The sequence below is a fragment of the Halichondria panicea genome, chromosome 3 (assembly GCF_963675165.1).
Source record: "Halichondria panicea chromosome 3, odHalPani1.1, whole genome shotgun sequence".
Taxonomy (NCBI): Eukaryota; Metazoa; Porifera; class Demospongiae; order Suberitida; family Halichondriidae; genus Halichondria; species Halichondria panicea.
Window position 1 is genome coordinate 5482660 of NC_087379.1, and position 15998 is coordinate 5498657.

The window sequence follows — 15998 nt, forward strand, 5'->3', positions numbered from 1 at the left end:
GTTGGTTGGCCAAGGTCAAACTCGGACACTGCCAAGGTGACATATATATGTACATGTATATATACATGTATATCATTATTATAATATGAACTGTCAGGAGCTTGAATTTACTTGTACTCGTTATAGAGCTTCTTTGTTGGTATGGAGCTCGCGCACCAACTTTTTTGAGCTGCACATTATTCTTACATGTTTTACACTAAGGCTGCTGGGTGGACTTCAATCAAAACTGTAAGCTTCCATGCATGAATAAAAGTAGTCCTGACAGCCCTAGAGTAGAACATGTATATCGTAGAGCATGCAGGTAATTTTCGTGGGATGTTATTTTCCCCTCCACGAAAACATAGGCGTGGTCAAGGGCGTATGAAGAGAAAAGGGCATGCAACTTACAATGTATACTGCGTAGTCGTCAAATTACTGATGAGTCAGCAGGATACACTATATTTAGCCAACCGCCCACACGTAAATAGGTGTGATAGTGGGCGTGAACACTGTTATACTGGAAATTTACCGCGAAATTAATTAAGAAGAGCCTAGAATTTATTTTGGTTCTATGGCAGCTAGTCGTAAGAGAAGACTTGTCGTATCTGGCAAGACACCCACCAGTTGTTACAGCACATAGGGTGTATAAAGAGAAGAGTGCATGCAACTACAATCTATCAAATTACAAATGGGAGGGGCGTGTGCACTAAAATAGAGAAGCCACGATAGAATTAATTCACCAAGCCAGCTAGCTAGCTAGCTAGCTGTACTGTTGGGTAGAGTTAGCCACAAAGGTCAACAAGCGGAAGAGAAGGACCAATGCTAATACCAGAGCTCCTGCTAGAAGCAAGCTGCTAAGCCTAAGAAGACTACTACATCTATACTTCTGACATATAGCATGCACAAGCGAGGTATACGGTAGTGTGTTTGTGTGTGTGTGTGTGTGTGTGTGTGTGTGTGTGTGTGTGTGTGTGTGTGTGTGTGTGTGTGTGTGTGTGTGTGTGTGTGTGTGTGCATGTGTGTGTCTGTCTGTGTAGATTGCTATACAGCTTAGAACAGCATGCCCTCTTCTCTTCATACGCCCTTGGCGTGGTTTACCGGAACGCATGCAATGCATTGCAGGCAATGAAGTCAAACAAAATTTTTACTCGCGAAATCACCGTGTGTTTGAGTTGAAGGAATGTTTTACCCCACGAAAATTACAGAAATTATTGTATTAATGCTAGGCACAAACAAGCTCATGCAACCAGCTTTAGCTAGTGTTGTGCCTGTTGTCCAGGGCCAGTCTTAGCTCTATAATAAATAGCGTCTGTGTATAGCAGAGGTCCAGTATAAGTCAGTACCTCCCAACATACCTATATATACACTGTAAAAAATGAGTGAAAAAAAGTGCGGTGGGCACACTAAAACCGTCGCATAGAGCACGCTTTTTCAAAAAGCGTGCTATACGCGACGGTTTTATGCGACGGTTTTAGTGTGCCCACCGCACTTCATTTTTTACAGTGTAGGTAAAGATCAGAGGAGGTTGGAGATGAAGCCAAAAGTTAATAACTAGAGCACTAAAGTGCAAACCCTCGGCTGGTGACATGATTATAAAGAAACCAGAAGACTGATATAATGCAGTGCATATAGTGATGTTGCTATCATCATCATGCATGACTTGCACAGCAACTCAGGAGCAATAAAACTAAACCAGACTGGAGGCATGCTGAAACATTTGAGAACAGGTAGTAGTACTATAGATAGATTGGATTAGGATCACAGCAAAGAAGCCTGGAGTCTCAGAGAAGTATGGCTCCAGGTCCTGCATGGATCCCTGTCAGCTAAAGCAAGCTTTCTACTTTAGTGACCCTGTCCCATTGTTCCTGGTATATACAGCTTTCTACTTTAGTGACCCTGTTCCATTGTTTCTGGACCTGGTACAGGATCACTTCAGTTATAAGTAACGCATGTGCAAGTTCTGTTCAAGCTACATTTTGCTCGCTTTTATTAGACAACAAAGCTTTAACACCGAAAGCTGCCACTATTAGAAGTACTGACTTGTTGTGTGGAGGCTACCCATGCTGTAAACGCAGTGCTAGAGCATCCAGGTAAGCAGACCCAGTCACAAGCTTCTTAGCTTTTGCTCGTTTTTATTTGACAACGAAGGTTTAACATGAAATTCTGCCACTATTAAAATTAATAACTTGTTGTATGAAGGCTATCCATGCTGTAAACGCAGTGCTGTGGCATCCAGTTGAGTAGATTCACCTGTCACAAACAAACAAACAAACAAACAAACCAAACGACTACTATAACCTGTGGCCGCCCACGCGCCTCGGGTTAATGACGTCTTCTTTACTAGCGTAAATGAAATACTTAATTGAATCTACTTTGACCAAGCTCTTTTCTGGCTAGCAGGCATTCTGGGAACAGTAAGGAGTATACTTAACGTTTTGATTCGTAGATTTGTGAACTAAAACTTTGTCTCCAGTTATGGCTAATTTTACTTGTTGCAGTCTCTTCAGAATCTTTTGTAGCATCATCTGTTTGCACAAAGTTTCTTCAACTTATGAGTTAGCCTTGCACTAAAGCGCTAGATTTTTGTTGGCTGCGTGAGTCAGAAAAAAAGCTGGCAGCAGCCATTGCGAACTTTAACCTATTGCAGATACACCCCTTTTTCTGCGCATGCGCATTCAATCCCACGTGTGTGAAATCCTGAGGCTGAAACAGACTACAATTTCTTCTTCTTTTCATGAAGTCCTGCATCGTCAACAACAAAACACTACAATGAGAAAGAGTTGTGTATCTATACATACACAACTCTTTCTCTAAACCCCTTTTATTTAATTATTCGTTGTCATGCAGTTGCTTCTATCGTTGAAGATCTTCATCAAGTCATCAGATATATAGGCTTCTATTTCCATTAAGCTCCTCTCCTATAATGACTGTGTGGGATTTAATTCATTCATTGTCAACAATTGCACTCAACAATAATAATGTAACATACAAAGCAAACTATAATTACCTCTTCTATATACTCTAGAGCAAAAGCAAAACATGGCGATCGAGAGGCATTAGCACAGCGCAGCTTGCAGCATGCATGCACTCGTTTGTAGCAGCACTAACATGGAACCGGAAGGCACTGTTTATCACAAGAATATGGGCGCAGCAAGAGGTAAAACTCTTACAAATTTACTGTACAACTGATTGTTGCACGTGATCATCAATTAGTGACCTATTGACCCTATCCAACTTCCTCTGGGTAAAGGTCTCTAGCTAGAAGGTGAGCTTGAAAAAAGGAACTTCTTTACTAGCTAAGGGCTCACTATATAGCGAAAGTCAACTCTCTACTATAGCGAAGGTTTATCGTACTGTCCACTAGCAAAGGTCAATCGTACTCTCCTCTATAGCGAAGGTAAACTCTATAAACTTTCTGGGCCACGGTATACATATATACAGTGCATTGTACTGCATAATATAATTATGTACTAGCTCTTTGATATAGTGCTGCAAAAATTATGCCTCAGTTGTGCGCATGCGCATCTATGTTTTTGTAGACTGTGTGCATAATATAGACTGTTACAGCTGCTCAATGATAAATGAAGCACAAGTAAGAGCTTTTATAGGTTCCAAGTCCATGGTTTTCTTGGATTGCAAATAGTGGATCTGCTTCGTTTTCGAGGTTTGCTTACTGGGAATGCCATTGTAGCTTTTCAGAACAGCTACTTTTTTATTATAATTAACCGCACAGGACGTGCACGCCCACAATCAGTCATAAATATTACGATTATGGGTCACATGAACCTACCGTACTAAATAAGTCATTCCGTAGAATATTCTGCCGTAACAATATTTATGACTGGTTGTGTGCGTGTGGTATAAGTACTGGTCCATGAAATTCCTGGACCAATTACACGAGTTCTACGTAGAACTTGACCAGGCGTTCTTTCAGATAACGAATGGCCTGGTCTCGAGGCTAAATGAATTGTACTGTAAATTGTGTATATACACTACTATATGCTACTGTCAATTCATTGCCGTAAAGCTTTGATGCTTACACCGAGCCATAACTTTCCAATTAGAGTAGCACAGCTTTGTACTTTGTATTCTTTAAAGCCATCTCAGTCGCGCAATATCTAGCTCTTATATTTTTGGGAGATAGCCAGTGTTCTTCAGCAGCCTAGGCGTTGAGTCACATGAGGAAAACCTATCTAACAACAAAATAACACAAAGGCCAAATGAATAATTCATGAGAATTGTTTGCTGCCTGTAAAACGCAATCTTTTTTTGATAGATTACATCATGCACCCACACTTGGATTGGTCAGTGTGCACATTCCAAGCTTGTGACAGGTACAGGAAGTCACGTTACTCTCCGCATACATCTGATACACAGTTTTCCTATACGTTTAATACTCTCTCTGTAAGCATAAAGAGGCACTCTGTATACCTCTAGCTACTTCACGACAATCGAGATTATATTTTCTTCGTTTCCAAATGATACCTACATCAGGGGGCATGCATGTGATTCAGTAATGGGGGTAGCTCTGAGATGTATGCATTTTAATGTTAGTGAACTTCGTTGTTGAACAAAAGAGAGCAAAAGCTAAGAAGTTTGCCTTGCACGTTGCTATGCTAGCTAGCTAAACTATATAGTTCGAAACTATATAGTATAGTTCGAAACACGCAATTGACATCGCCCTTGCATTACTTACATGCAGCCATGAATGGCAAGAGACTCCTGGCTTCTTGGCCAGCCTACTCCATCCCCCCACTTGTCAGGTGCTTTATTTGTACAAATAAAGCATCCTGTATAATTATAGTCCCAGAACATAATTATGTCTGACCATGCACCACAGCTGTTTTCAAAGCCTTGTCATAGCATACAAATTACTCCTGCTAGATCTAGTTGCTGCCATAAAGCTGTATATATAATTATGCCTTGGTGCGCATGCGCAAGCGAGGTATACGGTAGTGTGTTTGTGTGTGTTTGTGTGTGTGTGTAGACTGCTACAGCTGCTAAAGGATCAATAAAGTGCAAGTGAGAGTTTCTCTTCTAGTCATGTTTTCTTGTATTTTAATTCGTGGATTTGTAAAATAATGCTTCTCTCGAGTTATGCCTAGTTTTGCTTACTTGGAATGCCTTTGCAGCCTTTTCAGAAGAGCACGTAGCCAAACTTGTTTACCGGGTGTTGATACTCTACTTAGTAGTAGCTCTGCACTAGAACGCTAGCTATTGGTAGTTGCAAGAGTGAGAAGAGAGCTGCAAGGCTCTGCTGATGGCAGCCATTAAGTTTAGACTTGGACTTTGGTATCGATCGTTTTTAACAACAATCATGGTCGATCATTACCCACTCTTTGAATTTGCATGCAGCATGCAAATAAAAAAATGTTCATCATGTGTATAAAATTTAGCTTTATGTTATGTAGTTTTGGCATCTCCACCGAGGCATCAGCACCTGCGGTGCTTTCTATAGGTTTCCATGCTCCTACCTGATTTTCGTACACTCTGGTTGTGAGGCGTTAAATATAAAACGTGCAGCCGCGAGGGTTTAGCACTTCAGTACTCTAGTTGTACCATGTGTCATAAGCCTTATGCAGTGTATTGTACATGTATAGCGAGTCTATTTGTTCATTCACATTACATATACATGTACTTTGTTCTCCAGTGTGTGCGCATATCTTGCTCTAACCATTTCCTCTCATTTGCAGATAATGCTGGCTACAGTGTGCTGGTGAGCTGCAGTGAGAAGATAGTCCAGTCACTCTCTGAGGACCTGAAGGCCTTGGCCCTCCACCTCCTGTCAGCTGAGCTCATCACTGTGTCCATTCTTGAGAAAACCAACGAGTTGAATGAGACCAAGAGAAAGAAGGCCACCAGACTGTATACTGCCCTGCTGCGTGTGATCAATCATCACCCCCACAAGTACCACGAGTTTGTCTCCACTCTCAAACTCAACCCACTACACACTGACTTAGTCAGAGAATTTGATAGCAAGTACATGTACTTTGTCAACAACCTTGTATAATTATATGATCGTGCGTACTTTCGCACTGTCATTCAAAGTTACATATCTTTCTTGAATTTTAATGTTAATATTACTCATGACCTTTAGTTTTTTACTGATCTGATCCTATATTAGTCGGGCGGCGGCGCTCGACTAATCCTATATACCGTATTTACTTGATTAAACGCCCTCCTTGAATAACGCCCATCTCGTTTAAACGCCCAGGGTAAAAGCTCTGTCTTTGTCAATAAACGCCCATATATGGGGCGTGGCACTGTGGGTGGAGCTGAAATAGCACATGGAACCCAGTTGCAAGCATGGCAGCATCGAGGGGTCCGACACTATGAACATTTGTGTGCGGGATTTTAAAATCTCGAGATTCGGGAGATTTTACAAGATTTTACGGATTTCAGAGATTTTGGAAGATTTCGGAAGATTTTAATGATTTTAGAGATTTCAGAAGATTTTAGAAGATTTCAAGGACTGCAGGGGCCCAAAACAGCTCTATAAAGTCTCTATGCAACACATTGTTTATGTTGTTCCAGGTTTAAACTGTTTTTCTACCAGCTGTCCTTCTTATTAGTCCAGCTCTTCCAAATTCTCCTGCATGATGTGCAGTGGATCTATAGCTAGCTAGCTAGTTATGCCTCGAGGCGTAGCCGCACGAGGGATACGTGTGTCTGTGTGTCTGTTCCAGCTGTAACTGCTCAACGGTTGCAATGCGACGAAAACTAACAGCTTCTATAGGCTTCTAGCCACGTTCTCTTGGATTTTGATTCGTGGATTAGCAAACTAAAGCTTCTTTCTCGAGTTATGGCTAGTTTGACTCACATTGAAGGCTGTTGCAGTCTCTTCAGAATCTTTCATAGCATCATCTGTCCGCACAAACTTTCTATTCAACATATGAGTTAGCCTTGCACTAAAGCGCTAGCTTTTTGTTAGCTACAAGACTCAGAAAATACCTGTTAAAACAGCTAGCTAGCAGTAGCCATTTGTGAAATTGATCTCTTTGGACACACCCTTTAATTATTCCTATGGATGTAATGCGCATGCGCGCTCATTCCCCGGATCTGGCACTACTATAGAAAACAATATGTATGTACACAAGTCTTTTCTTCTTAAATATTATAATTATACACTGCATGAACTACAGATCCAATTTTCTTCTTTCTTGAGGTCCTGGTATTAAAGCCACATAATACAACAATAGATGCATGTAATAAGTCTTTTCTTCTCAGTGACTTTATATAGATAAGCTAACTTTAAGAAATAATTATGCACTTCCGCTTATAATTAATTGAAAACAAAATCTTCTTCTTTGTTGCTTCCTAGATCCTTGAGGTCCTGGTATAAGCAGCCACAAAACACAACAATGATACCATAATTATACAATTGCAAGTCAGTTTTAGACAGAATATTTTATACACTTTTTCCTCTTCTATACTTTCTCTTCTTTTTGAGCGAAAGCAAATCATGGCGAGAGGCATTAGCACAGCGCCAGCTTGAACACTAGTTATTATGGGTTTCACTAGCTATAGTGAATCTATAATTATAAGTCTATAGCTATATAGTATAGGTATAGCTTATGTATAATTATTATGAATTTAAAGTAGCTATACACTGTGAAATGAAAATGCATTGCATTGTGAATTGTAAATATATAAAAAATTATACTCCTCTACAATTGTTACAGATCCATTTATTGTTTTTCTTCACTTCGAAAGCATTGACACACTTGAGGTGAAACCAGCCTCCCAGTTTACACCCGCTGCTCTCACACTCAACCATTTTTGAGCCATTATCAGGCAGTCTACAATAGCAATACAATTGAATCTCCACTATTTCCTTTGTTATCGATAATCTGGCTGTTCTTTGTGAGTTAGTCGGAAAGGGTGTCATGGTTGCTTGGTATGCATTTCAAGAAATGCTCTCTCATTGCATTTTGTTTGAAATTGCAGTAGCAGGGGTTTAGGCCATGTGCTAAATGCGTAATAAAAGCGATAGCAAACAATCCACAGTCTGAAGCGCCTGATTGTTGTGCCACATTTGCTACAGCGACGGAAAGTTGTTGCTCTGAGTCTCTTGTTCCATTTGCTAGAAACTTGGCCAAAAGTGTTTGAGTGTCCATGCTTATTCCCCTATACAACGAGTTGTATAGACATGCAGTGGGAATCAAATCTGTGGTACTGCAATGAAGTGTAGACAGAGCTATCCAATGGTTGCTAGAAACGTGCAAAATTTGTAGAGACTCCTGTGAGAGAGGACTGATATATTGCGACTGTTGTAACACAGAGCACCGTAGGCCATGCAGATGAGTGAATTGCTTTTTTAGCAAGTATTGGGCACAATTTACATGATTGTCGTTCAACCAGGCATTACGGCTTAGCAGAATACTGTGGTCTTGGTGGTAGAGATGAAAATGATCAATTTTCTTCCAGATAGTTGACTCGGATGAATCACTTGAGTCTGAAATGAGAGTAATATCAGAATTTATGTTTGTGTCGATGGTTACTGTCGAACTGTTATAAAACATTCACATTCTTTGGTCAGAACAAATTCTTGGGCCATTGCTAGTTTGTGATGCTCAGGACTGAATCGAAGCAGAGTGCTTGGTGCTTGTTGAATTGTGCTGACTGTTTCATCAATACAGGCATTGTTGAGAGTGCAAACATATGTTGTGGTTGGTACGTATGTGTGTGTGTGATAGCAGGATTGTCAAACATCTTAAACAATCTGGTTGAACCTTTTTGCACCTCAAACCATGAACACAGCACACCAACGCCTGGTGATATCTCTGCTGTCGACCCCTTGTATTGCTGAATCTTTTTTTCTTAAGCATGGTTTAGGGCAAACTGCAATATCTTCCCAATAGACCACTTATGTTCACCAGCCATGAACACATAAACATCCCCTATGTGCATAACATTGGAGGTAGTTGGCAATTGGCTGTTTGTTACTGGTGACTTTGTTACAATTGTACTGCTTAAAGAGAAAGGTTGGTTGGTCCGTACTCTAAACAACCGATCAGAAGACACCCTTTCACCTTCTTGGAACAACCACAATGCAGTTGTCTTTCTGATATATATACACCAGGGTGCACTTCTACGAACGGTTTTCGAGAAAGCAGTGCAGGTTTTTTTCGTGGGGGTTCTGAACACATGTCTGGAAATTCAGGTGCTTGTATTGGTCCGTATGTTGAGATGGTGTTAGAAGTTGAGGTTTTAGTGAGATGTCTATGAAGGGTATCTAGCTTATCTTTCAAATCTGAAGTTATCAGTTGGTTCTTAGACAAATTTTCTACATCTTCCCTAACATGGCTGAAGTCAGTATCCAGACACATTTCTTGAATTAAGCTGGATTCAGACCGTTTTTCCAATTCATCGTCGGAGCTGTCCTCAGAGTCACCAAAGACGACGTCAATATCATCAATCACATCTGCCTGATCCTCCCACTGTTTATGTTCAATCAACAGATCTGCCATTCCTAGTTTCTCAATTCTCCCACGTGCCATTATTTTTGCTCTCTAAACAGCATCGGCAATGTCATAGTCTGAAAGCTCACATACAGTTTGGGGTGAAGTTACACTCTTCATAGAGGTGTCTCCATCTTTGGCATTGTGCTTTTTCAGCTGTGGAAAAACTATATCAGTTGTGGAAGACTCTGCTTGGATGATGGCCTGAACTTGGAGACGGTGAATGCGTCTCAGCAATCCAAGCATGCCAAAATTGATAAATGTAGAAAATACACTTAACATACTCCGTGCAGATCTAAACAATCTTTCGATTCACATGATTGTGATCCAAAACTGCTAGGAAGAAAGTACTCTGATTGCTTAAGTGTATCTCTGATTGTTCGAATGATCGTTATCAAAGAATGAGCGTTCAATTCAATGCACATAAGTATGTGCATTAAAAGTAATGAAATTGTCTGTCAGATTGTACAGGGGATGTAATTTAATCCATAGACGCCAATAGTGGAGAAAGAAAGTGACAAACCAAATTTTCTCAACACGTTCAATTGGACTAGTTAGTTTATTGATGTAGCTGTCCACAACACATTCTAGAAGGTCGATGTAAGTTTTTGTGCCCACAGAATCTGGAATGCTTTCTAACAATGGGGCAGCTCTAATCATGTGCATAACAGCATCAAAGTTTTGTTTATCTTTGTGATCTACATCTCTTTCTCTTAGGCCGTGAATATCTTTGCCAACCGTTAATTGTAGAATACGAAGGTGAGGTGCACCTGCAACAAAACTTCTCATTGGAAGTACAATTGATGGTTTAAGCAACCGGCACTTTAACTTAACTGCTATGTGTACAGTGTTTTGAATCAAGGCTACAGATGTGGGTTGTTTCAAGGAGAACCAAGAATGCCAATTAGACAGAACCTCTGATTTTGGTATGACATTAGATATACATGTAGCTTACTCACGTTGGTGACATTAAGGCCACTGCACATCCGCATACCAGTCAAAAGACGAGTGTCTCCATCTGAGCTGATTGTTAGCACCGTGATTCCTCGCTGCTGACACTCATCTAAAATGTACTTCCAGCGTAGTACAATTTCTTCCGTTGTGAATTTGTTATCAGTACCAAAACATGACAGACAAAAAGCTGGGACATTACATGTACTCAGAGGTTTGGCCATGTACACATAAGCATAATATTATAATTGCATAATATTATAATTAGCAATTGTGGCGGTAGAAAACATTCTCTCAATTGCTTCGAATGAGACAGCTAAAAATGAGTCGGCTTTAAGCGTGCCATTCTTGCTGGAGGGTATAGAACAAAGCCAACACACCGATCAGTCTCACTGTCATATTCCACTCGAGATACAACTCTTGTAGCATCTTCTCCAAGAGATATTACTTTAGGTGCATTGTGTTTATTAAGGTATGCTTCCAATTCGTCAAAACGAAATTCTCCTTCAGTTATCGGCTTATACTCACTGTAAACGAGTCGACGCACTGTTCTCAGAGATGGCAAAGCTTGAGACAAATTTTGCTGCAGAAAGTCGTAGGCTAGGGGGCCTGAGTAGATAAACAAGGCTGTTGCAAATTTCTTTATGATGTCAGCATGCCTGTATCCATGTTTTGAGCTCCTATAGCATTCTTTTCAGCATTACATGTTATTTGCCGTAGAATTGGACTGTACAATTCATAGTTAATTGAAGCCTGAATTACTTTGCTTGAGTAAACTGGTAAGCTTCTCATTTTTCAGGCAAATAACTTCAACTTAAGAGAGAAAAAGTCGTCCAATTGAGTCTGATTTGAAGAAGTGCCCTCATTTGTCTGCTTAAACGAGAATTTGAATCTAAAATTGCCTCTCTCTTCTCAAGAGAGGGGCCTCAGGAAAAATCTGCTCAGACTCGTTTTGGTTTTGGTTTTGGTCAGCCACTTTATCAGGAACAGACTCTTCTAACAATAAACCAGTATGGTTATCTCCCGCAATACCCTGAGTGTCCAGTGTAGCATTGGGAATGTTTGGTCCTACATCTGCTGAATCTTCCAATGGCTTGTTAGCCACTTCATTCCCACCACTAGCTACGTCTCCGTTATCACCAGTCAAAGGCAGCTGGGAATTCTGTTCAAATGTCTCTCTTCCAGAGGTGCGAGCTGTACTAGAAGAGAGAGGAGGCGAAAGATAAGAATAGATAGGTCTGGTTCTGGAACCAGGGTGACTATGCAGCATAGAGCAATTCTTAATGTGTCTGGTCCAGTTAGATATAGCAAAGGTTGAGGTGTTAACTGCACTTCGCTGCAGCTGAGTTCTCGAATTGCAAGCATGACACTTCACAGAAGCAGATAAATCATGGCTTTTGCGAACATATGAGACAAATATGGTGAAGTAATCATTCTCTTTCAAGTCCTGAAGCTTTGATTGTTGTTTCCCAATCCACATAGCAATGTTCTTTCTTGTAACACTAGCTATACTTTCTGTGTCTATGTCGCTGTCGCTCATCATTGCGGACCGTGTTGATTTTGATTTCATAGATTTGGCCCTTTTTGGTACTTTGGCTATAAGTTTTGGAGCCTGATCTTGCTTCTTTGTAAAAGATCCACTTCTAGACTATTAAGTTCTCACAATTCAATTCAACAATCAACATCAATTCCACAACATCGCATAAACTTCAACATCACAAAAACAACTAAAACTCAAAATCTAACACACTGTCTTTTTATACACTCCTGAACACTTCCTGTTTGTCAGGTTCTAAAACTGGTTTGACGGGATCTTACAGGGCAGGAGAGAGGGATTAACACCTTGGGTGTACAGTCGTATACTATTGCACAACATACCAAATAAGTAAATGTAGTCTATTTAACACTATAACAGCTATAATCAAGCTAAATCAAGCTAAGGCAAGAATCCTTGCCTGGCATACATGAACACAAAAGTAACCCTATACAATAACGAACAAAAGCACAAACAATAACCAACTAAGAAACATAGTCTTTCACACTCCTACCCACCTCTCCTGCAATAAACTTGTTTATTGTCGGTGACGGCCCTCGGGAAAGAGCGTCTGCATTCCCGTTGCTTTTCCCTTGTCGATATTTCACTGTGTATTGGCACGGCTGCAGGAACAAACTCCATCGTGTTAATCTCGCATTGTTCTCTTTGATCCGGTCCAGCCATTCTAGGGAACGATGGTCAGTCTGAATTGTAAAGGGTCGGCCTAGTAAGTAGGTTCGAAATGCACCAACTCCCAATTTAATCGCCAAACATTCTTTCTCTATAGTTAAGTATTTTTGTTCCCGTTCCAACAGTTTGCGACTAAAGTAAGCAGTAGGGTGTTCGTTACCCTCATCATCCTTTTGGCTAAGTACTGCTCCAACTCCTCTGTCTGACGCATCAGTCTGTAAGATGAATTCACGGCTAAAGTCTGGGCTCCGGAGTATTGGTTTTGAGCACAAGCATTTTTTAAGGTGTTGAAATGCTGTTTCACAGTCTGCGGTCCATTTCACCTGAGAGAGAGCTTTTCCTCGTGTTAAATCTGTAAGGGAACAAGCGACCGTAGAATAATCAGGAATAAATTTACGATAATATCCCGTCATTCCGAGGAATGTGCGTACGGCCTTCTTCGTTTTCGGCTTTTCAAAGTTTTCAATTGCAGCTATCTTCGGGTGTTCAGGTTGCACTGTTCCATTGCCCACAACAAACCCCAAATATACACACTGCTTTGTTCCAAATTGGCATTTTTTGGGCTTTGCAGTGAGGCCAGCAGCTTGAATTCGATCCAGTACAAGGGCCAGGTGTTGGACATGATCCTGCCAGGTTCCACTGTATATCACAATGTCATCCAAGTAAGCATTTGCACAATGCTGCAGACCATCCAGGAGTTTGTCGACCATCCGCTGGAACGTGGCTGGAGCACCTTGTAAGCCAAATGGCATCCTCCGAAACTGAAACAAACCAAAGGGTGTGGTAAACGCTGTCTTTGCCTGTGCCGCCGGTTCCACAGGTACTTGCCAATAGCCACGTGACAAGTCCAGGGTACTGATAAACTTGGCCTCTCCTAGATTATCCAGCAGTTCCTCAATTCTAGGCATTGGATATGCATCCATTCGACACACTGTTCAACTTTCGATAGTCCACGCATAATCTCAAAGTTCCATCTTTCTTTCCAACCAAAACTATCGGTGATGCCCAGTCGCTGGATGACGGTTCGATAATTCCATGATCTAGCATCTCTGTTAGCTCTTGTTTTACGGCTGCTCGATAAGCCTGCAGTAGTCGATAGGGTGTGTTATATGCAATGCAGGGATGCGGTTTGCAAGCACTTAGTCGCTTCCATACAAGGAAGTGCGGTTTCACCGGCAATTACGAGATGTGATCCCCGAGTGTACGTTGAAGTTGGCCGCTCCTTTTCTTTATGGGCTCCTGGTATTACTTATATAATTATTCTCCAGTGTGTGGGCGTATCATGCTCTAACTATTTCCTCTCTCCTGCAGGTAACGCTGGCTACAGTGTGTTGGTGAGCTGCAGTGAGAAGATAGTCCAGTCACTCTCCCATGAGCCCAAAGCCCTAGCTGTTCGTTTTCTGTCAGTCGGACTCATCACTGAGCGTGTGTTACAAGAGACTAACCAGCTGAACGAGATCAATGCTGACAAAGCCACCAGACTGTACACTGCCCTGCTGGGTGTGGTCAAACACCACCCCCACAAGTACCACAAGTTTGTCTCCACTCTCAGACTCAACCCACTACACACTGACTTGGTCACACAATTAGATAGCAAGTACATGTAGTTTGTCTACACGTAACGTACATGCAAAATTATAATTGTGCATACCATCATTCTTTTTTTGTACTTAAGGTATAGCCTAGTTGGGCGGAGCCCGACCGTCCCTGACGGGAGGTCGGGTTGCAAGCCTATCTGGGATTTGTTCTAGCGCCACTATAGTGGCGCCCAATCAGATTGCAGATTCTAGACCATTACCACACCCAGTTAATTACTCTCTTAAGTGCAACACCACAATGCTGTGCAGTGCAACCGCAACGCAGTAATAGTAGACCAGAGCTAGTTGATGATGGAGAGATCAGAGTTTATTAGGGAGTGTGTCATTGAGGCTTCCAAAGAGTTGGGCTACCCTGTCATGAAGCCTGAACAAGTTGATATAGTTCTGGCTTTTATTGAAGGTCGAGATGTGTTTGCTGTTCTTCCAACCGGCTTTGGAAAGAGCTTGTGTTATGCCTGCTTGCCAGTAGCCCTTGACAAGATCTTGAAGGAGGAAGTAGGGCATTCAATTGTGGTGGTTGTGACTCCTCTTTTAGCCATCATGAAAGACCAGGTAGATTCTAAATGGTGTAAGTTGTTGTTAATTGTAGTACTTAAATAGATGTGTGCATGATGAAGGTTTCAAGATGATCTGCACATTATACATGCATGCAGGTAGCAACGTATTTGAGTAAAGGTCTCTCCAGTACCTACATCTCTGGTGAAATTACTGACAGCAGAATTCAGTCTGGAGTTGAGCGGGGAGAGTACCAGTTGGTGTTTTTCACACCTGAGATGATAATTATTAATAATAGGTGGAGAAGAGTCATACAAGCGGAGGTGTATGCAAATAGGCTCAAAGCATTCGTGATTGATGAGGCTCATTGTGTTAAGAAATGGTAAGGTTTATGGTACTTTACGTTCGTGTGCTGTGATTAACCCTTCATTCTGAATATTTAGGGGTGACACTTTCCGTCATGTACTGAAACGAATTGGTGAAGTACGCAGCCTAATTCCACCAGCTGTACGTGTGATGGCTCTGACAGCGACTGCCACTCGAAGTGACCGTTTAGCAGTGAGTCGTGCAATAGGGTTAAGGAACCCATACGTTCTCACAAGGTGCCCAACTAAACCAAATCTGATCTATTCAGTGGGGTCATTTAAGAGTGTGGAAGAAACGTTCAGAGCATTGGCTGACAAACTCAAGGTACAAAGTTCTAAATTTCCAAAGACCATCATCTATGGACAGTCATTTGGAATGTGTGCAGACATATACATTTTTCTGAAGTATCATCTAGGATCAGCGTTTACCATTCCAGAAGATGCACCTGATATCCCAGAATTCCGTTTGGTTGACATGTTTACCAGTGTGACGGACTCCAATCACAAGTCGCAAATTTTACGTTTATTTAAAATTGATGGAAATCTGAGGATTGTTGTTGCAACTGTAGCCTTTGGGATGGGTGTTGATTGTCCCGATGTCAGGCAAATTGTTCATGTGGGGCTATGTGATGATATTAGTAGCTATTTGCAAGAGACTGGACGGGCTGGAAGGGATGGTAAAACATCAATGGCCACCCTGTTGAAGTCGAGAACATACCACCCTGTTGATGATGAAATTAAGACGTATGTGTCCAACATGACTCTGTGTAGACGAGATGCCCTTTTTGGAAATATGGATAACTACAGTAGTCCCATTAGTATTGTCTTTAAGTGCATGTGCTGTGATATATGTGCACATTCTTGTGTTTGTGGTTATTGTAAAGCAAATCTTCATTCATTTCTGTTATTCAACAACTAATCAATT

At 41.3% G+C, this 15998-nt stretch overlaps 3 protein-coding genes across 3 annotated transcripts in view; all 3 read left to right on the plus strand.

Moving 5' to 3' along the window:
- Positions 1 to 6051, plus strand: part of LOC135333045 (serine-rich adhesin for platelets-like) — a 60901-nt gene extending 54850 nt beyond the window's left edge. Inside the window, exon 18 of the mRNA XM_064527978.1 lies at positions 5673 to 6051. Within this exon, the coding sequence (XP_064384048.1) occupies positions 5673 to 5989 (317 nt within the window). The 3' untranslated portion in view covers positions 5990 to 6051. The remainder of the gene's footprint in view (positions 1 to 5672) is intronic.
- Positions 1 to 14253, plus strand: part of LOC135333670 (uncharacterized) — a 99154-nt gene extending 84901 nt beyond the window's left edge. Inside the window, exon 19 of the mRNA XM_064528678.1 lies at positions 13927 to 14253. Coding sequence (XP_064384748.1) covers positions 13927 to 14222 — 296 coding nt within the window. The 3' untranslated portion in view covers positions 14223 to 14253. The remainder of the gene's footprint in view (positions 1 to 13926) is intronic.
- Positions 14254 to 14291: 38 nt separating this feature from the next.
- On the plus strand, positions 14292 to 15992 carry LOC135333728 (ATP-dependent DNA helicase RecQ-like). Its single transcript, XM_064528756.1, has 3 exons — positions 14292 to 14765; positions 14867 to 15090; positions 15152 to 15992. Exons 1-3 carry the CDS (start codon positions 14502 to 14504, stop codon positions 15990 to 15992), a joined length of 1329 nt encoding a protein of 442 aa, XP_064384826.1. The 5' UTR covers positions 14292 to 14501.
- Positions 15993 to 15998: the final 6 nt, after the last annotated feature.

Coding starts and splice junctions, on each gene's coding strand:
- LOC135333728 (XM_064528756.1), top strand. CDS start 14,502: ATGATGGAGAGATCAGAGTTTATTAGGGAGTGTGTCATTGAGGCTTCC. Junction 14,766..14,866: donor TAGCCATCATGAAAGACCAG/GTAGATTCTAAA, acceptor ACATGCATGCAG/GTAGCAACGTATTTGAGTAA. Junction 15,091..15,151: donor GCTCATTGTGTTAAGAAATG/GTAAGGTTTATG, acceptor CTGAATATTTAG/GGGTGACACTTTCCGTCATG.